Source organism: Henckelia pumila, chromosome 4, assembly GCF_033568475.1.
Source record: "Henckelia pumila isolate YLH828 chromosome 4, ASM3356847v2, whole genome shotgun sequence".
In the NCBI taxonomy this organism is placed as follows: domain Eukaryota; kingdom Viridiplantae; phylum Streptophyta; class Magnoliopsida; order Lamiales; family Gesneriaceae; genus Henckelia; species Henckelia pumila.
The window spans coordinates 186,945,542-186,972,865 of NC_133123.1; the positions used below are offsets into that span (position 1 = coordinate 186,945,542).

The 27,324-nt window shown below is 41.6% G+C and overlaps 1 protein-coding gene, 7 non-coding genes and 5 pseudogenes across 8 annotated transcripts; all 13 read left to right on the forward strand.

Moving 5' to 3' along the window:
• The first annotated feature begins 4,312 nt into the window (after positions 1-4,312).
• LOC140869737 (5S ribosomal RNA) lies at positions 4,313-4,431 on the forward strand (annotated as a pseudogene).
• A 392-nt stretch (positions 4,432-4,823) lies between these two features.
• On the forward strand, positions 4,824-4,942 carry LOC140868001 (5S ribosomal RNA). The gene has a single exon (XR_012145439.1). It is a non-coding gene; the product is annotated as a 5S ribosomal RNA (ribosomal RNA).
• Positions 4,943-5,342: 400 nt separating this feature from the next.
• Positions 5,343-5,461, forward strand: LOC140870415 (5S ribosomal RNA). Its single transcript, XR_012147378.1, has one exon. It is a non-coding gene; the product is annotated as a 5S ribosomal RNA (ribosomal RNA).
• Positions 5,462-5,861: 400 nt separating this feature from the next.
• Positions 5,862-5,980, forward strand: LOC140869765 (5S ribosomal RNA; annotated as a pseudogene).
• A 359-nt stretch (positions 5,981-6,339) lies between these two features.
• Positions 6,340-6,456, forward strand: LOC140869792 (5S ribosomal RNA; annotated as a pseudogene).
• A 400-nt stretch (positions 6,457-6,856) lies between these two features.
• Positions 6,857-6,975, forward strand: LOC140870314 (5S ribosomal RNA). Its single transcript, XR_012147280.1, has one exon. It is a non-coding gene; the product is annotated as a 5S ribosomal RNA (ribosomal RNA).
• A 401-nt stretch (positions 6,976-7,376) lies between these two features.
• LOC140869647 (5S ribosomal RNA) lies at positions 7,377-7,495 on the forward strand (annotated as a pseudogene).
• Positions 7,496-7,892: 397 nt separating this feature from the next.
• Positions 7,893-8,011, forward strand: LOC140868535 (5S ribosomal RNA). Its single transcript, XR_012145948.1, has one exon. It is a non-coding gene; the product is annotated as a 5S ribosomal RNA (ribosomal RNA).
• An 8,202-nt stretch (positions 8,012-16,213) lies between these two features.
• LOC140862445 (uncharacterized) lies at positions 16,214-20,821 on the forward strand. The gene is made up of 2 exons (XM_073265467.1): positions 16,214-20,233; positions 20,432-20,821. Exons 1-2 carry the CDS (start codon positions 16,214-16,216, stop codon positions 20,819-20,821), a joined length of 4,410 nt encoding a protein of 1,469 aa, XP_073121568.1.
• A 4,385-nt stretch (positions 20,822-25,206) lies between these two features.
• Positions 25,207-25,325, forward strand: LOC140868930 (5S ribosomal RNA). Its single transcript, XR_012146327.1, has one exon. It is a non-coding gene; the product is annotated as a 5S ribosomal RNA (ribosomal RNA).
• Positions 25,326-25,583: 258 nt separating this feature from the next.
• LOC140869145 (5S ribosomal RNA) lies at positions 25,584-25,702 on the forward strand. The gene has a single exon (XR_012146534.1). It is a non-coding gene; the product is annotated as a 5S ribosomal RNA (ribosomal RNA).
• Positions 25,703-26,095: 393 nt separating this feature from the next.
• Positions 26,096-26,214, forward strand: LOC140868975 (5S ribosomal RNA). The gene has a single exon (XR_012146370.1). It is a non-coding gene; the product is annotated as a 5S ribosomal RNA (ribosomal RNA).
• Positions 26,215-27,100: 886 nt separating this feature from the next.
• LOC140869498 (5S ribosomal RNA) lies at positions 27,101-27,219 on the forward strand (annotated as a pseudogene).
• Positions 27,220-27,324: the final 105 nt, after the last annotated feature.

Sequence of the window (27,324 nt, forward strand, 5' to 3'; positions counted from 1 at the left end):
CTTTTCCGAGTTTAAGACAATTTTCAGATTTCTTAGCCAATCGAGGTAATTTGGACCAGTCAGTATATGTTTGTCGAGTATTGCAGATAACGGATTGCGAATTGATGACATTGTCAAAAACTTTGTATTGAAAAATAATAACAGATCAATGTCAATGAATATTTTAATATATTTAATAAGATATAAAGTATGGACTTTAACTTTATAAATTTTTACTCCCACTGTTTTTGACATTTTCACTACCCTCTAGTGAAAACGGAAAACTCCTTTCCTCAGTAGGTACATAAGTTCCAATTAGCCAATCATGATCCTGAATAATATCAGCCAATCATAATTTCTAAAAGGTAGTTTCCAATTGCATCTCCATGCAACGCTTACGTAAACTTTTGTCTCACGCTTGATTAGGACCCAATAATATGACGTTGTTCATCTTTACGTGTCAAGCCTTACCCATCTATATCGAACCTTAATGGACGGTCGCCATGAGTTCCCCCAATAATATGAGCCGAAGTCATGGGAGTTCCACGTAGTTCACATCACCATGTCAATGGATGTCACAGCTTTTCGGCATCCAAACGCCCCCAATAATATGAGCCGAGCATTGAATACGGGTAGCGTTCATCATGCATCCATTGTCGATGGAAGCTATGGAAATTATAAACAAATTTATAATTCCCCTTTTCGGTCTTGATATAAATTTTGAATCTAATTCAAAATGAGGGTTTTTAATTTTGAAATGGTCTCATCGTTAATTTTAAAAACTCGCCATGTTTGATCGTATGTTTGCCGAATTCATGCAACTTTGTTATTATAAAATAATAACGCACATACTAATTATTTATAATATATCATGCATATATTATAAACAGTAAATTAACAAGGATGATCAATCGCCCCAAAACTATTCGGCCCGTGTGAGCCAAGCCCGGGTCTAGGTCCAATTCCTAGGGAATGCATGGGATGCAAATGCAACAATTACATAAGCTTCCAATATTTACATGTCTTGGATCTTCATAATTCATCATGACGCACCATCTTCCAATCTTGAACTTCCACTATCAAATATTTTACATTAAAATATCCATGACAAATAGGGATACATCTCATGGGGTGGTAACGGGCCATAAACCAAGACTACTTTATAATTTGATAATTATTACAACCATTCAACACAAAATATCCTAGCATACACCTAGAAAATTGGTCTTGGGCTTTTGATCATCCTTCATGCATAATATCACATATCATACACCATCAATTAATTATCACAATAATCAATTGATTAAATATTATATTTCTTGGTCCAATCACTAACCACCACAATTATAAATTAAATTAACAAAATAAACAAACACCTTTATTTACTTTCTAATTAATTTATTTATAATCCAATTTTTTGTAAATCACCATTTACTATAAATAATCAAAGTCCCACTTTAATTATTTATTTTATGAGAAAATACACATTTTTAAAATTTCAAATTTTCATAAAATATGACACTTGGATATCACAAAACACCTTTTGGAAACCAAATTCGTCATAGTCGTTGCTAGAGCACCGTCGCCGGATTCTGGCCAACCCAAAAAAAAATATTTTTTTTATTAAAAGTGAGCTGCCCCTGATGCCCGAAATGGGCAGCAACATTTTATAAAAAGATTTTTCCAAAAAACAGCCCCAAATTGATAGATCTTGATTTTCTCATGCGGTTAGAAATTGACCTCAACATAATATCAAACAAATGCTACACAAAAGAGTAACCTAGGCTTTGATACCACTGTAGGTGATCGGTTAACTCGTGCCCGGAAACGCAGCGGAAATATTAAAATTTTTAACAAAAGAGATCCGAGCACTTGTGTAGCATTCAAAATAAAACAACCATAAGGTGTTTAGAAGTTTTACCTATCAATCTCAAAGATTGATTTATGGCTCCAACCAAGTTGATAAACAACTAGGCTCTTGAAGTGGTAGATACTATCTATAAGCTTTCAAATCACACCTTGCTCAAAATGGATTCAATACTTCAAGCCATCGAATTGGGTCCAAGACTAGACGATCTAGATCCGCTCTAAATATGCACTAGAATATTTAGAGAATTTTGCATTGAGATTTTCCTTTTCTTCTTCCTCAAAAATTGAAAGAAAACTTGGAGAATATTGTCAAGAAGTGTTCGGCCACTTCTCCTCCAAATTGGAATGAATAATGTGTGTATATTATTCATAATAATATATTAAAGGTAAAAGATTAATTGGATACAATTAAACCATGCATGGAAAAGTGCAAGACTTGCATGGAAAATTGCAACCCTTCTTCCAACCCTTCAAATTCCATCACACATATATATAACATGAATATATATATATATATATATATTTCAAATATATATATAATATATAAACATGATTTTGAACTTATTTAATTTAATTAAACATTAAACTTAACCCAATTAAGTTTAAATAATTAATTAATTCTAACTTGAACTCATTCAAGTCCACTAGTATATAATTATTCAACACTTTATTAATTTGAGCTCTACTAGACTCAATAGTTTTTAATTAATTCAACACTTGAATTAATTTAATTATTTGTACATTACAAAGTCTACTAGTGTTAAATTAATTCAACTCTTGAATTAATTAATTAAGTTCAAAATAATAGTTTAGAAAATCAACATTTTCACAAACTAATTATTTTAAGTCAACTTGTAATCTTGGAACACATTCACAAATTAAAATTTACTTTTCATTTAATCTCCAATTTAGAAGTCAAACTTCTAATTTATTTTACTTATAAACTCCTTTACAAGTTGTTCAACACATTGAACTAATTTTAATCTCAACGGGATCTAGAAAGCTAGTACTTGTGTGACCCTCAATGGTTCACTGATACAACTAGCAGTGGGTTCACATCTCCATGTGATTCGGGATCAACAAGTCCCCTATGTGAGGATACCCCATATAGCTCCATTCTTATTGATCAACTCCTTGATAATAAGAACGTCAGAAAACTCAAGTCTGATAGTACCCAACCAGTCATGTTAAACGTCTAGCAGCATCGCTTACATGACTCCCTAGGTATCAAATGATAGTGCCTGCAAGAACCAATCAATTATGGTTAGCGTACTGTACGGTCCCTTCAACTCATATATCAAGACCAATTCGACAACCATTGGTTTATCGAGAGTTGTCATTGAATCAATAACTATGTGTCATGCCGTAGTTGCATCGAAGGTGTAATTCAAGAAACCCCTTTCTTAATTACCATATACTCTGATCAGAGATTTCAAGCTACGTATGCATGAGATTACATAGGATATCCATATTCGTAGGTAAGCTCTGAATCCCTGACTACAATGCATTGACTCCTATATGTTTTGTCACAACACCCAACATTGCCACCTGATGACCCCAGATGAGTCGGTAAACAAGTCAAAGTGAAGCACTAGCATATAGAGTCTCCATGTTGTCCCGGGTCATAAGGACTAATGGTGTACAACCATAAACTAGGACTTCTCCACTCGATAAGTGAGAACCACTTGGAAAATCCTTTAGGAAGGGTTGTTCAGTGCACTTTACAAGGAGCACCTATTTTCATGCTTGGACATCTCCATGTCCCCTACCAATGAAACATGGTACTCACATCGCAAATACTAGTCTCAAGCTCGAGCGGCCTTTATCCTTCTTTATGGCGGCTGAATCGACTAGGAACATTTTAGAATATACAGTATTCCAAATATGGGTTTCATGATAGTCATCACATGACCATCTCATATTCTTTCTACTATTTGTATATTCAAGGGCTTTATCTATGCAGCTTGCATGGGTATACAGATAAAGATTTGCCAAATTAAATAATGTCAAATATTATTAAAATAAAGATTGTCATACAAGAGTTCTCTCAAGGACCATCGGCCAACACATTGGCTCGACGGGCACCTACTCTAACAAAGTCCTCGTGTTGCACCCCTTTTTCATTAATTTTTTTTTTATTACTCATACTTCTTGTTCCTACGATTCCTCGCCGTCTTATTCTGACTCTTTCAGTCCAATCCACGGATAGAAAAAATGCAATAGACTGAATCACACGACGTGGACGTGCGATCTGGGTGATGCGGACTGCTTCGGTGGGTCCCAGCGTGCCCTATGGGAAAAACGATCCGAAAAACCATCTCCGGGTTGGAATTTAAGCTTCTCCATCTCTTAGACTGAGATGCGCATTGTAGGTATCGAGACGAGCTTTGTGTTTGAAAGGGCAGCGCCAGTTCCTCCGATCCGCAATTCGAGAGACAAAACAAAAGAGAATTCATTCACTGTTAGGTGCGATCATACCAGCACTAATGCATAGGATCCAATCAGAACTCCGAATTTAAGCGTGATTGGGAGAGAGCAGTATTAGGATGGGTGACCCCCTGGGAAGTCCCCGTGTTGCACCATTTTTCATTAATTTCTTTTTTTATTACTCATACTTATTGTTCCTCCGATTCCTCGCCGTCCTATTCCCGATTCTTTCAGTGCAATCTGCGAATAGAAAATATGCAATAGACTGAATCACACAACGTGAACGTGCAAGACGCGGGACGCTTCGGTGGGTCCCAGCGCACCCTACGGGAAAAATGACCCGAAAGACATTCTATGGGTTGAAATTTGTGCGTCTTCGTCTCTTAGACCTAGATGTGCGCTATAGGTATCGAGACGAGCTTTGCGTGAGCAGGGTGAAGCTTCCGTAACTCTCAGCCGATCGAAAGTTATGTCTGGTTGAAAGTGCAAAGCCTGTTCCTCCGATCCGCAATTCGAGAGACAAAACAACAAAGAATTCATTCACTGTTGGGTGCGATCATACCAACACTAACGCACCGGATCCCATCAGAACTTTGAAGTTAAGCGTGCTTGGGCGAGAGCAGTACTAGGATGGGTGACCCCCAGGGAAGTCCTCGTGTTGCACCCCTTTTTTCATTAATTTTTTTTTATTACTCATATTTGTTGTTCCTCCGTTTCCTCGCCGTCCTATTCCTAACTCTTACAGTCCAATCCTCGGATAGAAAAGATGCAATAGACTGAATCACACAAAGTTGACGTGCGATCTGGGTGACGCGGGCCGCTTTGGTGTGTCCCAACGTGTCCTAAAGGGAAAAAGGACCCAAAAGACCATCTCCGGGTTGGAATTTGTGTGTCTCCTTCTCTTAAACCGAGATGCGCGCTATAGGTATCAAGACGAGATTCGCGTGAGAAGGTTGAAGCTCCCGTAACTCTCAGCCGATCGAAATTTATGTCCGTTTGAAAGTGCAGGGTCTGTTCCTACGATCCGCAATTCGAGACACAAAACAACAAAGAATTCATTCAGTGTTGGGTGCAATCATACCAGCACTAATGCACCAGATCCCATCCGAACTCCGAAGTTAAGCATGCTTGGGCGAGAGCAGTACTAGAATGGGTGACCCCCTGGGAAGTCCTCGTGTTGCACCTTTTTTTCATTAATTTCTTTTTTTATTACTCGTAGTTCTTGTTCCTCCGATTCCTCGCCGTCCTATTTCCGACTCTTACAGTCCAATCCTCGGATATAAAAGATGCAATAGACTGAATCACAGGATGTGGACGTGCGATCTGGGTGATGCGGGCCACTTCGGTGGGTCCCAGCGTGCCATACGGGAAAAATGACCCGAAAGACCATCTCCAGGTTGAAATTTGTGCAACTCCATCTCTTTGACTGAGATGCGTGTTGTAGGTATCGAGACGAGCTTCGCGTGAGCAGGCTGAAGCTCCCGTAACTCTCAGCCGATCGAAAGTTATGTGTGTTTGAAAGTGCAGCGCTTGTTCCTCCAATCCGCAATTCGAGAAACAAAACAATAAAGAATTCATTCACTGTTGGGTGAGATCATACCAGCCCTAATGAATCGGATCCCATCAGAACTCAGAACTTAAGCGCGCTTGGGCGAGAGCAGTACTAGGATGGGTGACCCCTTGGGCAGTACTCGTACTTCTTGTTCCTCCGATTCCTCACCATCCTATTCCCGAATCTTTCAGTCCAATCCGCGGATAGAAAATATGCAATAGACTGAATCACACGATGTGGACGTGCGATTTGGGTGACTCGGGCCGCTTCGGTGGCTCCCAGCGCGCCCTACGGGAAAAATGACCCGAATTACCATCTCCGGGTTGGATTTTGTACGTCTCCGTCTCTTAGACCGAGATGCGCGCTATATGTATCAAGACGAGCTTTGCGTGAGCAGGCTGAAGCTCCCGTAACTCTCAGCCGATCGAAAGTTATGTCCATTTGAAAGGGCAACGCCTGTTCCTCCGATTCACAATTCGAGAGACAAAACAATAAAGAATTAATTCACTGTTGGATGCGATCATACAAGCACTAATGAATCGGATCCCATTAAAATTCCGAAGTTAAGTGGCTTGGGCGAGAGCAGTACTAGGATGGGTGACCCCTGGGAAGTCCTCGTGTTGCACTCCTTTTTCATTAATTTCTTTTTTTATTACTCGTACTTATTGTTCCTCCGATTCCTCGTCGTCCTATTCCCTACTCTTTCAGTCAGATCCGTGGATAGAAAGGATGCAATAGAATGAATCACATGATGTGGACGTGCGATGTGGGTGACGCGGGCCGCTTCGGTGGGTCCCAGCGTTCCCTACGGGAAAAATTACCCGAAAGACAATATACGGGTTGGCATTTGTGCGTCTTCGTCTCTTAGACCGAGATGCATACTATAAGTATCGAGACGAGCTTTGCGTGAGCAGGGTGAAGCTACCGTAACTCTCAGCCGATCGAAAGTTATGTCCGTTTGAAAGTGCAGTGTCTGTTCCTCCGATCCGCAATTCGAGAGACAAAACAACTAAGAATTCATTCACTGTTGGTTACGATCATACCAGCACTAATGCACCGGATCCCATCAGAACTCCGAAGTTAAGCGTGCTTGGGCGAGATCAGTACTAGGATGGGTGACCCCTTGGGAAGTCCTCGTGTTGCACCCCTTTTTCATTAATTTCTTTTTTTATTACTCGTACTTCTCGTTCCTCCGATTCCTCGCCGTCCTATTCCCGACTCTATCAGTCCAATCCGCGGATAGAAAATATGCAATAAACTGAATCACACGACGTGGACGTGCGATATGGGTGACGCAGGCCGCTTCGGTGGGTCCCAGAGTGCCCTATGGGAAAAACGACCCGAAAGACCATCTCCGGGTTGGAATTTTTTGCGTCTCCATCTCTTAGACCGAGATGCGTGCTGTAGGTATCGAGACGAGCTTCGCATGAGCAGGCTGAAGCTCCCGTAACACTCAGCCGATCTAAAGTTATGTTCGTTTGAAAGTGCAGCGCCTGTTCCTCCGATCCGCAATTCGAGAGACAAAACAACAAAGAATTCATTCATTGTTGGGTGCGATCATACTAACACTAATGCACCGGATCCCATCATAACTCTGAAGTTAAGCGTGATTATGCGAGAGCAGTACTATGATGGGTGACCCCCTGGGTTGTCCTCGTGTTGCACCCCTTTTTTCGTTAATTTTTTTATTACTCGTATTTATTGTTCCTCCGATTCCTCGCCGTCCTATTCCTGACTCTTACAGTCCAATCCTCGGATAGAAAAGATGCAATAGTCTGAATCACACGATGTAGACGTGCGATCTGGGTGACGCGGGCTGCTTCGGTGGGTCCCAACGCGCCCTACTGGAAAAATGACCCGAAAGACCATCTCCAGGTTGGAATTTGTGTGTCTCCGTCTCTTAGAATGAGATGCGCGCTATGAGTATCGAGACAAGATTCGCGTGAGCAGGTTGAAGCTCCAGTAACTCTCAGCCGATCGAAAGTTATGTCCGTTTAAAAGTGTAGCGCTTGTTCCTACGATCCGCAATTCGAGGGACAAAACAACAAATAATTCATTCACTGTTGGGTGCGATCATACCAGCATTAATGCACCGGATCCCATCAGAACTCCGAAGTTAAGAGTGCTTGGGCGAGAGCAGTATTAGAATGGGTGACCCCCTGGGAAGTCCTCGTGTTGCTGTAAGGCCCGAAAATATTAAAGTATTAATTATGGAATTTGAAAATTTAATTCCATATTATGGGCTAATATTGATTTAAGAAGTGAAAGAAATTATAGATTTAATTTCCGAGCCGAAAATATTTAATTTGGAATTTTCTGGATTTTGAGAATTAAATTCCTAGAATTCTTAAATTAATAGAATAAATATTCGATTTGTATAATTATGGGAATTGGGATTAAATTCCATATTTCGGGAATTAAAGAAGATTAATTTTGAAGATACAACCCGATCAGGGACTGATTTGAGAATATCGAAGATTCGAGGACTAAAGAGCAATAGGTCGGGATTATTGATTTAATCCAAATTTATTTAATTTTAATTCGAGTATATTTAATTTGGGAATATTTAAAGTTTCGATTTAAATTCTAATATTCTTAAATTATTTTGGATTGAAATTGAATTAAAATAAAGGCCGAGGACTGAATTGCAATTAAAGAAGACTTGAGGGACTAAATTGCAAATATGCAATACATATCTGATTTTACATTAGATTATCAGCATGAAACGTGTTTGTAGAATAGGAACTTCAGAATTTGGAAATTCGAACAGAGGAGCTCGAACCTCTTTCTTTTCATTTGCTTTTCGATTTTTAAATCCTCGTAACTTTTGATCCGCTCGTCCGATTTCAATTACAAAAGATGTTCTGGAATCCTTGCGACGAGAACTTCAATTTGATGTAAGTATTATGATATGTTTGATATATTTCGAAATCAGTTATGAGCAGAGATCAGAACTTGATGTTAGTTTTGTGTTCATGCATGTTCATTCATTCCGATATTGAAACCGAATCGACGATTTGATGTTGAATGAACTTGTCATGATTTCCAGCATGTATATAAAGAGTTATAGCAGCTGATTGTGTTTAATATGCTGGTGTATGAGGTTATAGTGATGAGATATCACACGTTTATGAAATTAAAGAAGTTAACGTCGAATTCGATATTTCGTCGGTTACCGATATTTAATCGCTACGCCGTCGATTGATGTTTTGAAGCCGTTTTGATAGCCAATGACTGAGATAAGACCTTCTTTGAAATGTTATCGATGATATAGCATTTTTATTTCTCAGTTTTGGATGAGTTTCGAAGGCTAACGACTCACGACTCTGAGTTGTACCGAATAAGAAGAAGTGAGGTTTGAAATGAATTTGATTGAAGATGTGTTGATGATTTTGACTCAATTCCGAAATGATTGAATATAATGAAGATTGATATGAATGTTTGATGCTTTGTTTAAGATTTGAAGCGTTCAAAACAGAAGAAATACGAAGGTATAATGACGACATCACGAGTCAGGGACTTTGAAACTCAAGAACGACTATTCTTGAGTTATCCCGCCAAAATCACATACGTATTTATTGTTTTGATTTGATTTTGTTGTTTTCGATCCATCCCAGGTAGTGGATATTTGATTTGAGTCGATATGATTATGATACGAGACTATATTGATATGATTCTATGCCAAGGTTGCGGTTAACCTTATTTTCTAGCCCAGAATGGCTATGTTAGATGAATATTCATGTCAAGATCGGATACGAATCTTGATGGCAATGAAGTTGAATGAATCAATTCTCGATCGATCGAAAGAAGCGTTATTTACTCTATTTTTTGAGTCGATATGATTTATTTAACGCTTTTGATATGTTTCTTATACTGAGATGATTTCTCACCGGAGTTTATCCGGCTGTTGCTTTGTTTTGTATGTGTGCATTGCAACAAATGGGGCAGGAGCTAGTCTGAGAGGACGTTGATAGCTCGGGAACGAGATTTAGCAAGTGTGGACACGGGTTTTAAGTTGAAAAACTTGACATGAAACTTATGTTTTAGAAGCTCACTTTTGAGACTTGGTGTAGCTTGTAGTTTCATGCCTTTTGAGCTATTTATTTGATGTAATAAATGCATGATTTGATGTTAGGAACTTGATATATGAATGTATGCATGTTCTTAGATTTTATAACATGTTTTAGACTTGAATTTGATAGTTGGAATGGATGAAAAGGATCAAGATTGGCTGCTAAAAAACAGGGTGAAATTCTGCCCAGGAAGCGCCCGAGCTGCAGTTTTTAGAAGCCCGAGCGCGAGCCTTCTGTTTTGGAAAAAAATCAGGGGCGCCCGGGCGGTAGTCTTTGACCGCCCGAGCCCACCCCCTTTTGGAAAAAAAAAAATTCTTGATCCTTATTCTTTCCTTATTAGATTAATGATGCTTATTCATTAATTGCCCCTTAATATTTGAGATTAGCAACCCGAGGCCCCACAACAGGTGGTATTAGAGCGTAAGTTTCTTGGACTGAAATAGAAGCTGAGCGGGATAGATTGAGTCACATGCATTTATAGTATTGCATGATTGTGCATTACTTGATTTAATGATTTGATAAATTGCATGTGAGCGTGATCTATCTTTGAAATTCAACTGCCTGATTTACTGATTTGTAAATTTTTTAATTTCTTACTGATTTTGTTATAAGATTTTTCTCGGGTGATGTAAGCACCCAGAATCGAAGAGAACATTGTTCTTTGGGTGGCGTAAGCACCCCAAACTGACAGAATAGTATGGCAAGACGAAACAGATTGGTATGGTCAGATTGAACAGAACAGTATTGCTCAGCTGAAAGAAGTATCTCTGATTGAACATAACAGAATATCAGCGAATGAATAGATGTTATTGCAGGTAGAAGTTGGCCTGAAGTACTTGATCAGTTGTTCACTTACCTGAAAGATATAGATGAATATCGTATCAGATTGACTGTCTACCAACTTCAAGACCTAACAACCAGCTGATAGATTTTGACGGAGAAAATGATGAAAGAACAGAGGTATATTAATTTGTTGGTAAGTGCTTAGAACATGATTTTTGTTTATTTTTCTTTGCCACAACAGATAGAAATGATGAGAAAGAAAAATATACCATCTCGAAGTTGAATATTTTGAATATTGAAGAATGTTTTATTAGAATTTTCAAGCCTACTATAATTCTTTGAATTGTAGATGATGAAAAAGCTCAAGATTGAGTGAAGTATTTAATGGCTTGAATTTGAAGATTATGTCTGATTAAATGTTGACGACTGAAACATTTTATGAAAGACATAGACAGGACTAAGAGAACTGAAATTGACTGATGAAGTAGAATGAATGAAATTGTAGATATGCCACAGTGTATGAGATAATCACCATTGGCTGCAATTTTCCTTCCACAAGAGATATGAAAGTAGTTCTTTACCTCTAGTAGACCGATACAGATAACATACATTGTAGAGGGAGTTATCTAGACAAGCTGTGTGGTAGATTATATTTGAAGCAAATCAGGTTTTAAGTTGATTTGAATAAAGAACAGTTCCATAAATATACAGAGTAAGAGAATGAAAATGCACCTGAGAATGAAATTGCAGGTAACAGATTTATTTTGTTTTAACCTGTTTATGTTAAATGGTGTAAGAGATATATGATAGCGAAAAGCTTATTATATGATGATCTCTATATCAGAAAAGAGAATTTGTGAATTGAACTGGCGAATGGAACTATTGCTTCGATGAACTGAAACTGAACTTGATTGTGTTCATATTGAAATATCTGTTTATGCTGCATGATAGATGATGATGCACTAATAGAATACAGATGAGCAGAAGAATTGAGGATAAGAAGCTATAAAATTAGATCAGCAAGAACATAATGTGCATATGAATATGATGATATGAAATAGAATCTTGAATTAAGATTCTGTGATTTCGGTTTGATATATGATGTTTGATTACAGAAATATTCCAAAATCAGTATATTCGATGCACTAGATATGTTCAAGATCTAAATCAGCATTGATAGATATGTCAATGAATAGAGATGACAGATAGATTCCAATAAGAATTCGACTTTAGTTTAAGTTGTGAATTAGAATTGTATAGCGACTGGATGAATTGATGAATTGAATGCTGCTTTTGAGGTTTATAGAATAGATGATGATATGAAAAATCAGTTGCAAATGAGTCTTTTCTGATATTACTGAAGTTATTACATCATAAGATCATGATTTTTGAATTTCTTGATATCGATTCTGAGGTTTTGTATTCGATCTCAATTGATTTTGATGGACTCTTATTCTTTGGTAGAGTCTGACTTGTTTTACTCGTCTTGAGTTGAGATGCTAGTGAGTTGTTTTCACTTAGCAGATTGTCATTCATACTATTGTTCTTTGGATGATCTTAACTTGAGTGAGTTCCTTTGATTATGAATTTCAAGAATTGTTGATTGTTTGATGTATACATTCAGTATATTTTGATGTTTTGGCTCGTAACTGATAGAATTTCCAATTCTGATTATCGGCAAACTTTTGAGTTGATGATATAATTTGCTGAGAATTGGAAAATAGAACGAAGAGACGAGATGAATATTTGATTTATTAATCTTTGATTTATGTGCTTGAGTGTCGAGATAGATACTTACACAAGCAGAATTACTATAATTCAAGCTCAGTTAGAATTGATTGGGAAAGATTAAAGCATATGGAGATGAAATCACGTGATTAGAATTCGATTGAGAAATAGGAATGAGGAATGAGATAGACATTTGATGAATTGATTTCAGATTTATGTGTATTCTGGTTTGAATATTCTGATGAATATATAACCAATCAGAATGATGTTCAATTGGAAATGCATCATAATTGATACGAAGATGAAAGAAACACAGAAAGTAAACTGAAGCGATGAGAATTCAGTAAAGAATGTCATATTGATATATGAATTAAAGTCTCAGACCAGAATGGATGAATTTTATTATACTTGATTATCTGCTTGTGCTTGATATTGTCGAAAAGAGATATCAGAATTTGAAGAATTGCACAACAATGAATTCAATATTCGTTCACTAATTGTTTTATCAGAAGATAAAGCAAATAGATGTAACAGAATCAGTACGTTTTCGAAGTTAAATGTATAGAGAGTTTCTGATGAAGTTGGAAATTTGCTGATTAGATGAGTTCAGTGATAGTTTAGAAACTCCAGAAATTGAAACGAGATTATTATTTGAAAGAATAATTTTGTGAAACTACCATGATGAAGCAGTATATATGAGGTAAACAGGTGGTAGTCATGATTAAATTGACTGAATTTACTGACTAAGGTGATTTGTCTGTACGAATGAATCACTGATCTGTGATTAGAACGGTGTGAGATGTCACAGTAAGCCAAGAATTATTGTTTCAATTGAGACATTAGGTTTACTAGTGAATTGTAATGCAGACAATCAGAAGGCTCTGAGTACTTTTTGGATGTAAAAGTACGAGATGTTATTTGTGAATTAAAGAATAGTCAGAGCAGATGAATCGAATTTTTGAGACTGAACTTTATCTGACATGATACCTAACGTGTTTTTATATGTTTATTTTCGATTAAAAAAAAATGTTCTCTCTAGCCTTTTTTTCTCCCAAAATTGCCCCTCAACTTTCCTAAAATAGCAGCTGCCGTCGTCGCCATGTCGCCGCCGGTTCCCGGCCGGCCCGACCCACCACCGAAAGCGCCTCGTTGAGACGAAGCTACGCTCAAAATCTCAGGCCAATCGGACGTCATTTGGCCGGCCAAATCGTCACCTGAAGTTACGGATCCGTCACCTTCTCCGACCAGTTTCACGGCCAACCATTTTTCCGGCACTCCCATCCATGCATTTGAAGCGCCTTTTCCTCTTGATCATTTTCCGACCTCCCCCGTTCCTCCTTCTTCCCTGTGCTTGTCGGAATCTGCTTCTGAATGCCCGCAACCACCATTCACGTCGAGCCCGTTATTTGTTTCCCAGTTTCCGGCAAGCTCAGGCGTCTATTGTTCAAATGAAGCCCCGATATGGAATCCTCATCAAATTTCGTTCCAGATGCACCCAGGCCCGTTTCCTATTCCTTCGTCATCGGAGCTGCAAATTGGATCTATTGATCGTGGGTCTGAAACCCTAGCTCCGATGGTCTTCTTCTCCAATTACTCAACCGTGCCTCAACCTTTTTTCAATCCTTCTCAGCCGAAGATTGCATTATCCCCTACGCTCCTTTCCATGCCTTCAATTTCTGGATCCTCGCCGTCGATGATAAACGCCCAATTCCAAGGTTTTCCGGTGAGTCACGCACCGAGTCACTCATTTCCTACCCCTCAAATGCCCGAGTCTGCACACATAGACCCCAAATTCGTGTTCTCCACCACCTCGCCGGCCCTCGGTGGTACTCCGACCGGTGACTCGAGAGTCAACTCGGACGAGTCATACGTTCGTACTCACTGTGTCAACTCAGCTGGTCAACTCGTGGTCAACCCAGTCAAAATCGTTGACTCAGCGGTCAAATTTGGAGTTGAGACAAGTCAAATGGTTGACTTTGACATTTCGGTCAAAATTGTTGACCCCTCGGTCAACGCAGTCAAAATTATTGACCATGTGGTCAACCCGGTCAAAATTGTTGACTCTGAAGTCAAAATTGATGATGTTGACCTTCAAATGGTTGACTTGGATCCTCAAGTCCAAATTGGTGATGTTCAAGTCAAAATTGTTGACCAGCCAGTCAACTCTAGCTCCAAATTTGCTGATTCTGTCCCTGTTTCTTTTCGGGATGCTTTAGCGCCTCCATCTCCTCGAGCTTCGAGGAAGAGCTTTGCAGATGTGATCAATTCGATGGAGGATCTTCCGGAGCCGACTTTTCGGGATGGAAAACCGGGTATTCAATTCCCGGATGAGGTAATTTCATCCCTTGTTGAGCCTTTTAAGTTTGCCTTGGTGGGCAAAATTACGGGGAATCGGTCCACTGCTCCCAATAGCATGATTTCCACTGCTTTCTCTAAAATGGGTTTTAAGACTTCTTTTACTCTGAAATTCCTCCCTCGGGGATATTTGGTCATCACTCTTTCTTGTGAAGAGGATTTTGCTCGTCTTTGGACGAAGGGAGGGATTTTTGTGGGAGCAGTTGGGATCCGCTTTTCCAAGTGGACCCCTGAATTCAAGTTCGAGGCTGAGTCACCTATTGCCCCAGTCTGGGTCCGATTTCCTGAGCTTCCCTTGCACTTGTATAACAAGAAGAGTCTGTATGCTATCGCCAGAATTCTTGGGAATCCAATTAAATTGGATGAGCATACGGCGGAGAGATCGAGAGGGGCTTTTGCCCGGGTTTGTGTGGAAATGAACGTGCTTGACGAGCGAATTAAGCACGTGTGGGTTGGATGGGGTGAGCACACCAAAGAGATTGAGGTAGTTTATGAGAAGGTCCCGTCCTTCTGCACTGATTGCAAGATGTTGGGTCATTCTACCGTTGTGTGCTATTCCCATGGGAAAAACCCAAGACCTCCTCGTCCAAAGCCCTCCGTTGGGAAGGAAAAGGTTGTGACCGATAACCCTCCTCCGCAGCCTCAGGAGGCAGGTCCCTCAGTGACCCCGGGTGGCCCTGCTCCTTTTGCCCCTGGTGCGGGCACTTCGACCACAAAAAAGAGAAGACGTAACCAGCAGCGGCGGCCACCTCCTCAGGCTGCCCCGCGTACTCAGAATGTCTTCCAAGTTCTTGAGTCTTTACCTGAGGAGCCTGATCTTTGTCGCTCTGAGTTGAGGACTGAGGCTCCTTTTGAGTCTGCTGAGCAGAGTCCAGATCTCCCTGTGGATGGAGATGTTGTTAAGGACCTTGCTTCTGGGTGTAGTGATGCTACGATGGGAGGTGATGCTGGTGCTCCCGCCCCGCAGTCAGTTGTCGCTCCCCACGAGGGACCTGACCTCGGCTTGGCCCTTTCTTGGGCTCGTCAGGTGGAGGAAGAGGTTGGTGCTTCCTCAGGGGTCGGTGAGATGGATCTTGGTTTTCCGCAAGCTGTTCCTGTGCCTTCCTTGGAGGCTACTGATACCTGCACTCTGAATCATAGTAGCCACTCCATCCCCTCGCTTCCTGGGACTTCCTGTGGAGTCCTCCGCCCCGTCCTTTGAGGGGCTTGTCTCTCAGCAGGGTACTTATTGTCAGGACGTTGATCCGATCACTAAGTTTGTCAGCGAGGACGACTCAAGTTCCTTCTATGGGACTGAATCGTGTGATGGGAGAGATTTTGGGAGATATGATGAGGATTTTGATTTCTCTGTCTCACCCTCTAAGAGAACGCTTCGTTCTGACATGAAGCGACAGCAGACTCGCCAGAAGTCTAGAAAGAAGACGGGGCCTTACTCCACCCGTTCCAAATGCAGTGCCTAATTTGGAACATCAGGGGACTCAGGAGCTCTGAGTCCCAGGAGAGGCTTCATGCCTTGGTGAAAGAGAAGCGTGTCAAGATCTTGGCTATCTTGGAGCCGATGATTGCACTTGACCAGCGCTTCATGACCCGTCGCCTTGGTTTCCAGAGAGTTCTGTCGAATGTCTCTGGTCATATTTGGGTTTTTTTGGCGGACGATGTGAAGGCGGAGTGTGTCCTTGATCACGCTCAGTTCCTCCATCTTCGCGTGGCGCCTCCCTTTTTGCCGACCCATGTTTTTTGCTCTTTCGTGTATGCCAAGTGTGACTACACTTTACGACGCGACTTGTGGGCTTCTTTGCTGCAGGTCAAGCCTGTTGGTGGTCCTTGGCTTGTCGGGGGGGATTTTAATGTCGTGAGGGATGCCTCCGAGTGTCTTGGCTCTTCTGGTGGGAGGCAGCTCCCCATGGACGAGTTTAATCATTTTGTTTTGGAGTCTGCGCTGGTTGACGCTGGTTTTGAGGGCTCTTCGTTCACCTGGACGAATAAGTCCATTTGGAAGCGTCTTGACAGAGTTTTTGTTTCTGTGGATTGGGGTGACCATTTCAACTCTATCAGGGTTGAACACCTCAGTCGCACGGTTTCGGATCATTGTCCTCTTTTGGTCTCTGCTCCTGTCTTTGCTCGGGGGCTGAGCTCGTTTCGGTTCCAGAGCATGTGGACTCGGCACCCGGGGTTCCTTCAAACCGTCAGGCTGAACTGGAACATGCCCTGCTCTTTGCAAGGCATGCCCAGGCTCTTTGCCAAGCTGAAACGGTTGAAGGGCCACCTCAAGTGGTGGAACCGGGATGTTTTTGGGAACCTTTTTGATAAGATCGCTGAGGCGGAGAGGTCGGTTAGACTGGCTGAGGCTGCCTGTGAAGCGGATCCCTCTGAGCATAGCTGGACCCTCTTGTCCAGATGCAATGAGGAGCTGTCTAGAGTCACCGCTATGGAAGCGGATTTTTGGAAGCAGAAAGCTGCTTGTAATTGGCTTGAGGACGGGGAGAGGAATACAAAGCTTTTCCACAACATGGTGAAGAAGAAGAATGTGGTTAATAAGATCTTTCGTATTTGGGAGGATGGTAATTGCCTCACCTCTCTTGGTCTCATCAAGCAGTCTGGGGCTGCCTATTTCGAGTGCCTCCTCACTGGAGATCCTTTTGTCCTGGATCTTCCGGATTTTTCTGGCTTCTCCTCGGAGATTTCGGAGGAGGAGAACCATAGCTTTGCCGCCGCACCTTCCTTGGAGGAGGTTCGTGCTGTCGTCTTTTCCATCCCTCGGGATAGTGTGGCGGGCCCAGATGGGTTTTCTTCGGTTTTCTTTCAGAGCTGCTGGGATTTTGTGCAGCATGATGTCATGGACGCTGTCCTTGATTTCTTTCGGGTCTCTCTTATGCCCCAGGGCTTCACTGCCACCACGATCACTTTGATCCCCAAAGTCGAGGGTGCGCAAGCTTGGACGGACTTCCGTCCCATCAGCTTGTGTAATGTTTCCAACAAGATTATCTCGAAGCTTTTATACTCTCGTCTGCGGTCGGTGGTGGGGAGACTCGTTTCTCAGAGTCAGAGTGGCTTTGTGCCGGGGCGGATGATTGCTGACAATATCCTTCTCGCGCATGAGCTCACTCACAGTTTTAATCTCCCTGCCCGTGGTGGTAATGTCATTCTGAAATTGGACATGGCTAAGGCCTATGATAGAGTCCAATGGTCTTTTCTTCTGGATGTCCTCCGAAGGTTTGGTTTTTCGGAGCAGGTTGTGAGAATGGTGAGGGCTTGCATTTCTTTTTGCAATTTCTCGGTTAATGTCAATGGTACCCCTACTGGTTTCTTTGCTTCCTCGAGAGGCCTGAGACAGGGTGACCCTTTATCTCCCCTCCTCTTTATTCTTGGAGCGGAGTATCTGTCCCGTGGCTTGGACCGGTTGTTCCTCCAGCATGCTGATTTGAGGTATCGGTCTGGGTGTGATTTGCCGATTTCCCATTTGGCCTATGCTGACGATGTCATTATTTTTGCCAATGGGGGATCCCGTGGTCTTCAGCGTCTCAAAGCTTTTATGGCTCACTATGAAAATTGCTCGGGCCAGCTCGTTAATGTGGCCAAGAGTGCTATGATCTTTCCTCCGGGCTGGACCGCTCGTCGCCGCTCCCGTTTGCTGCAAATCACTGGATTTGCGGAGGGGCAGCTGCCCTTGAAATACCTTGGAGCTCCGATTTTCCGTGGGAACCGCAAGTGCTCTCTCTTTGAGCCTCTTCTGCAGTCGGTCCGGAAAAAGCTGGAGGGCTGGGAGTCCCGTTCCCTTGCTCCTGGGAGTAGGTTGACGCTGATCCGCAGTGTGCTCCTTTCGATCCCGATCTATCTCTGCCAGGTGATCCAGCCTCCTTTGGCTGTTTTGGAGAAATTGGAGCGTATTTTCAATGCTTTTCTTTGGGGCTCCAGACCCTTAGAAAAGAAGTGGCACTGGGCCCGCTGGTCTCGCGCCTGTCTCCCTGTGAAAGAAGGAGACCTGGGTTTTCGCAGGCTCAAGGACATTGTTGATAGCTTTTCCATGAAGCTGTGGTTCAGATTCCGGCAGGGTTCCTCTCTCTGGGCGAGATTCCTTTCGAGGAAGTATTGCCGGACTGTCAGCCCTATTTGTGCTCCTTCTCGTGGAGCCATTTCCCCCACTTGGAGGCGCTTGCTCCAGATTAGACCTCGTGCGGAGCCTGGTATCCGGTGGAGGATTGGTCTTGGGGATGTCTCTTTTTGGGATGATACTTGGTTGGGTGATGCCCCTTTGTCGAGCAGGTGTAATGTCAGAGGGGATCGGTGTGTGCATGTTTTCAGCTTCCTTTTGGAGGGAGACTGGGATTTTGATCTCCTTTGCGCTGTCGTCGCTCCCTCGGTGGCGGAGGAGATCGTTCAGATTCCTGTTTTGGTGGATGAACCGGATGCCACTATCTGGATCCACAGCACCGATGGTGCCTTTTCCGTGAGATCTGCTTGGGAGCAGGTCAGACCGAGAGGCTCGGTCTCGGATATCTTTACTCCCTGTTGGGGTCGCTGGATGAGGCCCACCATGTCCTTCTTTCTGTGGAGGTTTTGGCATCGGTGGTTGCCTGTGGATGAGGTGCTCCAGCAGTGGGGTTTCTCCCTTGTGTCCAAGTGCCAGTGCTGTGAGATGTCGGAGACATTTACTCACATTTTCATCGACGGTCCCATCGCCCGCTCTGTGTGGCATTTCTTTGGGGCTATCTTTAGAGTTCGCATCCCTGCCACTGAGAACTTCAGTCTGTTTCTCAGTGCTTGGAAAAGGGGTCGCGAGTGGTCTCCGAGGGGTAATGTGAGCGAATTGATTCCTTTTGTCGTGCTTTGGTTCCTATGGACTGCACGCAATGATACTAAGCACCGTCACTTACCCTACTCTGCGGAGAAGGTTAAGTTCCAAATTTTGTCTTATTTGAGACTTGCTCATTCCGCAACTGTTATCAAGCCCCGTCTTTGGCTGGGGGCTTTGCAGGCTGCGAGGAAGATGGGCATCTCGGTCGGCCTCCAACGGATTCACAAGACTGCGATCGTCCGTTGGTTGAGGCCTCCACCTGGGTCCTTCAAGCTCAATGTGGATGGGAGCTCGAGAGGTAACCCGGGTGAGTCGTCTGTGGGGGGGGGGGTTGTCCGGGATTCTTCTGGTAGGGTCTTGGCATTTTTTAGTGAGTTCATTGGTTTGCGGTCCAATCTCCGTGCAGAACTCTGGGCGATTTGGAGGGGTATTCTTCTCTGTTCTTACCTTAGCCTTTTTCCCCTTTGGATTGAAACTGATTCCCAGATTGCTATTCAGATTCTTAGATCTCGGAGGTGCCGTTGGGATTTGGACCATATTGTTTCGAGGACGCGTGTTTTGGTGCGGAATAGGCCGGTTCATTTCTCGCATATCTATCGGGAAGGGAATTCGGTTGCGGATGCGTTGGCGCGGCAGGCTCATGATCATAGGCAGTGTTTGTTGGAGATTGGTGTTTCTTTAACCACTCCCATCGCTGCGTTGGCCCGTTCTGACTCTTCCGGGCTTCCTTACCTTAGATCTAGGTTTTCTTAGAGCCTCACGCTCGCTTATAGCCGTTTCTCTTGGGCTTTCTTTTTCTTTGTTTGCTCTCCTTTTTGGTCTAGGTCATCCTAGATTTAGATATATGTAGCTATTTATTTTTCTTTGCAGGTACAGCTCTCCGGCCCTTTTCCGGAGTTTTTGGAGTTAGTCTGTTCCCCTGTCGCTTGCTTTGCTTTTTTCAGGGTGATGGATCATCAGGCGTTCTCTGTGCTTCCCCTTGCCGGGTTCTTGCTGTTGTTTGGATGTTTTGTGGGCGGTCTATCGTGCCCCTCGCTTTTTGGATTTCCAGTATTCTTGGGAGTTAGGTTATGTCTTGAGTTTCCTTCGCCATTCTCCTGCTTTTTTGCTCTGGGTCTGCTGGTTTGCGGTCGCTCCTCTTTTTCCTTGCGGCCTATGTATAGTGACTTCCCAGCTGATCATGACTTTTGGACATATTTCTTGCATAGCTTTGATCTGTTGTTCAGCTCTGGATGGTGCCAGCCTCTTTTCGCGCTTTAATGTCGGATTTGATTTTGCTGACCTGGAGTTGTGGATCTCCTCTAGGTTTTACTGCACAGGCTGATACCAGCCACTCTTCGCGCCTCAGTGTCCGTTTTTGATTTTGCTGGGCCGAGCTGTGGCTCTCTTCTAGCTTTTGCTGCTCAGGATGACTGCTGACGTTGATTTAGTTAGTTATCTTTGATGTTATTTGTTTATACTTATTTCCTAGGGATGCTTTGGTTGTATATTTCGATACCCTAGCTGTTCTGATGTTCTTATTACCTTTGTATAGCCTTTTGGGGAGGTCTTGGCCTAGTCCCCCTCCTCCGTTAGGTTTTATTTGTATCGCTTTTTTATGTTTATATACAGGTAGGGGTCTGCCTAACCCCCCGCTCCCGGCGGTGTTTTTTTTTAAAAAGAAAAAAAAAACTCTGAATAATTTGAAGTCTATGGATATAGCAGATTATAATTTGATTAATGAATAGTCCGAATAGACTAATCAGATTTTTCAGAATATACTGTCTGAGATGTGAATAACAGCTATCTATTCAGATCTGTGAAGAAGATAGAGATATGATGAAATTACATGAATGATTAAAATCTATAGTCAGGATTAAGACTTTAGATTTATTCGACAGAATGTGGCATCGATTGATTGATTGATGTTCTGAGAGTTGGTTAATGTGATTGCATTATCTTATTTTTCGATTGATGGATTATCTGAGTTGATTTTCCAGATATTGAGAATATTCTCAGAACGTTAATACCTGATTCGGTATTAATTGAATTGATGTATTGCCACTGGATGAATTTAATTCCTATAACAGCTATCGAATTTATATTGAGAAAATGTTATGATAATCTGATAAAAAGAAATCAAATTTCTTTGTGTTGAAATGATACTACCGAAGTATACGACGTTAGATCAGACATGAGTTGTCGATATCAGATCAGATTTGATTTGAGACATATAAAGATTTTGAAGATGAATCTGTACAAAATGAAAACAGAGATGAAGTAACAGAAGTAGTAATTGAATGATAAATATAACTTTTGAAGCTGAAACTGATTAGAGCGGAAAAGTTATTCTTGAAACATCATTCCATTCAAAATAGAAAAGAGCAGAGTTTAATTTACAGATTCAGAATATGAAGTTGAATACTGATCTTGAAACGATGAACTGAATGATAGTTTAGACTTGATATATTTTCTAAGCATAGCATAGAATGATAAAGAGAATGAAACAAGTCGTCACTGAAGATGAATTTCATTGACTGAGATGTCGGACCGATCTGATGATGAGATTGACTGATTTATTCTTTTCAGTTTGATATGATGGATCCGAGTCATTCCACATATTTAAGATAAGGAAATGTCAGTTCGATTATTTCCTATGTACTGTCACTAGATGAGATAGCTATCGAAAAGATTCTGAGTTAAGTCGATTAGTCGACAGATCCTTGATTGAGGGAAGAAACAACTTAGAACGAATTCTTTTCAATGAATTGAAGTATAACTGAATAATAGAAACAGATTTGAAGAAATAATCTGATATGAGATGAAGAGATGAGATACGAAGATCAGAGTTATATGATTGAAGTGAGAATAACTTCAGATAATCATTCAGCCTATCAGATTGAATAGTTCGATTGAATATGATTTCGAGGACGAAATAAATCCTTAGAGGGGACGAATTGTAAGGCCCGAAAATATTAAAGTATTAATTATTGGATTTGAGAATTTAATTCCATATTATGGGCTAATATTGATTTAAGAAGTGAAAGAAATTATAGATTTAATTTCCGAGCCGAAAATATTTAATTTGGAATTTTCTAGATTTTGAGAATTAAATTCCGATAATTTTTAAATTAATAGAATAAATATTAGATTTGTATAATTATGGGATTTGGGATTAAATTCCATATTTCGGAAATTAAAGAAGATTAATTTTGAAGATACAACCCGATCAGGGACTGATTTGAGAATATCGAAGATTCGAGGACTAAAGAGCAATAGGTCGGGATTATTGATTTAATCCAAATTTATTTAATTTTAATCCGAGTATATTTAATTTGGGAATATTTATAGTTTCGATTTAAATTCTAATATTCTTAAATTATTTTGGATTGAAATTGAATTAAAACGAAGGCCGAGGACTGAATTGCAATTAAAGAAGACTTGAGGGACTAAATTACAAATATGCAATACATATCTGATTTTACATTAGATTATCGGCATGAAACATGTTTGTAGCATAGGAACTTCCGAATATGGAAATTCGAACACAGGAGCTTGAACCTCTTTCTTTTCATTTGCTTTTCGATTTTTAAATCCTCGTTACTTTTGATCCGCTCGTCCAATTTCAATTCCGAAAGATGTTCTGGAATCCTTGCGACGAGAACTTAAATTTGATGTAAGTATTATGATATTTTTGATAGATTTCGAAATCAGCTATGAGCAGAGATCAGAACTTGATGTTAGTTTTGTGTTCATGCATGTTCATTCATTCCGATATTGAAACCGAATCGACGATTTGATGTTGAACGAACTTGTCATGATTTCCAGCATGTATATAAAGAGTTATAGCAGCTGATTGTGTTTAATATGCTGGTGTATGAGGTTATAGTGATGAGATATCACATGTTAATGAAATTAAAGAAGTTAACGTCGAATTCGATATTTCGTCGGTTACCGATATTTAATCGCTACGCCGTCGATTGATGTTTTGAAGCCGTTTTGATAGCCAATGACTGAGATTAGACCTTCTTTGAAATGTTATCGATGATATAGCATTTTTATTTCTCAGTTTTGGATGAGTTTCGAAGGCTAACGACTCACGACTCCTAGTTGTACCGAATAAGAAGAAGTGAGGTTTGAAATGAATTTGATTGAAGATGTGTTGATTATTTTGACTCGATTCTGAAATGATTTAATAGAATGAAGATTGATATGAATGTTTGATGCTTTGTTTCAGATTTGAAGCGTTCAAAACAGAAGAAATACGAAGGTATAATGACGACATCAAGAGTCAGGGACATTGAAACTCAAGAACGACTATTCTTGAGTTATCCCGCCAAAATCACATACGTATTTATTGTTTTGATTTGATTTTGTTGTTGTCGATCCATCCCAGGTAGTGGATCTTTGATTTGAGTGGATATGATTATGATACGAGACTATATTGAATTGATTCTATGCCAAGGTTGCGGTTAACCTTATTTTCTAGCCCAGAATGGCTACGTTAGATGAATATTCATGTCAAGATCGGATACGAATCTTGATGGCAATGAAGTTGAATGAATCAATTCTCGATCGATCGAAAGAAGCGTTATTTACTCTATTTGTTGAGTCGAGTTAAATAGAGTCGATATGATTTATTTAACGCTTTTGATATGTTGCTTATACTGAGATGATTTCTCACCGGAGTTTATCCGGCTGTTGCTTTGTTTTGTATGTGTGCATTGCAACAGATGGGGCAGGAGCTAGTCTGAGAGGACGTTGATAGCTCGGGAGCGAGATTTAGCAAGTGTGAACTCGGGTTTTAAATTGAAAAACTTGACATGAAACTTATGTTTTAGAAGCTCACTTTTGAGACTTGGTGTAGCTTGTAGTTTCATGCCTTTTGAGCTATTTATTTGATGTAATAAATGCATGATTTGATGTTAAGAACTTGATATATGAATGTATGCATGTTCTTAGATTTTAATTTGATAGCTTGGAATGGATGGAAAAGATCAAGATTGGCTGCTGAAAAACAGGGTGAAATTCTGCCCAGGAAGCGCCCGAGCTGCAGTTTTTAGCAGCCCGAGCGCGAGCCTTCTGTTTTGGAAAAACATCAGGGGCACCCGGGCTGTAGTTTTTTATCGCCCGAGCCCACCCCCTTTTGAAAAAAAAAAAAAAATTCTTGATCTTTATTCTTTCCTTATTAGATTAATGATGTTTATTCATTAATTGCCCCTTAATATTTGAGATTAGCAACCCGAGGCCCCACAGTTGCACCCCTTTTTCATTAATTTCTTTTTTTTATTACTCGTACTTCTTGTTCCTCTGATTCCTTGCCGTCCTATTCCCGACTCTTACAGTCCAATCCTCGGATAGAAAAGATGCAATAGACTGAATCACACGACGTGGACGTGCGATATGGGTGACGCGGGCCACTTCAGTGGGTCCCAGCGTGCCCTAAGGGAAAAACGACCAGAAAGACCATCTCCGAGTTGGATTTTGTGCATCTCCGTCTATTTGACCGGGATGCGCACTATAGGTATTGAGATGAGCTTTGCGTAAGCAGGGTAAAGCTCCCGTAACTCTCAGCCGATCGAAAGTTATGTTCGTTTGAAAGTGCAGCACCTGTTACTCCGATCCGGAATTCGAGAGACAAAACAACAAAGAATTCATTCACTGTTGGGTACAATCATACCAGGACTAATGCACCGGATCCCATCAGAACTCCGAAGTTAAGCGTGCTTGGGCGAGAGCAGTACTTGGATGAGTGACATCTTGGGAAGTCCTCGTGTTGCACCCCTTTTTCATTAATTTCTTTTTTTATTACCCGTACTTCTTGTTCCTCCGATTCCTCGCCGTCCTAATCTCGACTCTTTCAGTCCAATCCGAGGATAGAAAAGATGCAATAGACTTAATCACACGACGTGGACGTGCAATCTGAGTGACGCGGGCCGATTCGGTGGGTCCCAGTGCGCCCTACGGGAAAAACGTCCCGAAAGACCATCTCCGGGTTGGAATTTTTTGCGTCTGTGTCTCTTAGACCGAGATGCGCACTGTTGGGTGCGATCATACCAACACTAATGCACCGGATCCCATCAGAACTCCAAAGTTAAGCGTGCTTGGGCAAGAGCAGTACTAGGATTCGTGACCCCCTGGGAAGTCCTCGTGTTGCACCCCTTTATTCATTAATTTATTACTCGTATTTATTGTTCCTCCGATTCCTCGCTGTCCTATTCCTGACTCTTACAGTCCAATCCTCGGATAGAAAAGATGCAATAGACTGAATCACACGACGTGGACGTGCGATCTTGGTGACGTGGGCCTCTTCGGTGGTTCCCAACGCACCCTACGGAAAAAACAACCCGAAAGACCATCTTCGGGTTGGAATTTGCATGTATTTGTCTCTTAGACCGGGATGCGTGCTATGGGAATCGAGACGAGCTTCGCGTGAGCAGGTTGATGCTCCCGTAACTCTCAGCCGATCGAAAGTTATTTCCGTTTAAAAGTACAGCGCCTGTTCCTACGATCCACAATTCGAGAGACAAAATAACAAAGAATTCATTCACTGTTGGGTGCGATCATTCCAGTACTAATGCACCGGATCCCATCAGAACTCTGAAGTTAAGCGTGCTTGGGCGAGAACAGTAATAAGTTGGGTGACCCCCTGTGAAGTCCTCGTGTTGCACCACTTTTTCATTAATTTCTTTTTTTTATTACTCGTACTTCTTGTTCCTCCGATTCCTCTCCGTCCTATTCCCGACTCTTACAGTCCAATCCTCGGATATAAAAGATGCAATAGACTGAATCACACGACGTGGACGTGCGATCTGGGAGATGCGGGCCGCTTCGGTGGGTCCCAGCGCGCCCTACGGGAAAAACAATCCAAAAGACCATCTCCGGGTTGGAATTTGTGCGTCTCCGTCTCTTTGAGCGAGATGTGTGCTGTAGGTATCGAGACGAGCTTCGCGTGAGCAGGATGAAGATCCCGTAACTCTCAGCCGATCGAAAGTTATGTGCGTTTGAATGTGCAGCGCCTGTTCCTCCGATTCGCAATTCGAGAGACAAAAAAATAAAGACTTCATTCCTTGTTGGGTGTGATCATACTAGAACTAATGCATCGGACCCCATGAGTACTAGAATGGGTGACCCCCTGGGAAGTCCTCTTGTTGCACCCATTTTTAATTTATTTCTTTTTTTTATTACTCGTACTTCTTGTTCCTCCGATTCCTCGCCGTCCTATTCCTGACTCTTTCAATCTAATATGCGGATAGAAAATATGAAAAGACTGAATCACACAATGTGGACGTGCGATCTATGTGACGCGGGCCGCTTCGGTGGGTCCCAGCGTGCCCTACGGAAAAAATGACCGGAAACACCATCTCCGGGTTGGAATTTGTACATCTTCCTCTCTTAGACCGAGATGCGCGCTATAGGTATCGAGACGAGATTCGCGTGAGTAGGCTGAAGCTCCCGTAACTCTCAGCCGATCGAAAGTTATGTCTGTTTGAAAGGGCAACGCCTGTTCCTTCGATCCGCAATTCGAGAGATAAAACAATAATGAATTCATTCACTGTTGGGTGCGATCATACCAGCACTATTGCATCGGATCCCATCAAAACTCTAAAGTTAAGCTTGCTTGGGCGAGAGCAGTACTAGGATGGGTGACCCCCTGGGAATTCTTCGTGTTCCACCCCTTTTTCAATAATTTCTTTTTTATTACTCGTACTTATTGTTCCTCCGATTCATCGCCGTCCTATTCCCGACCCTTTCAGTCCAATTCGCGGATAGAAAAGATGCAA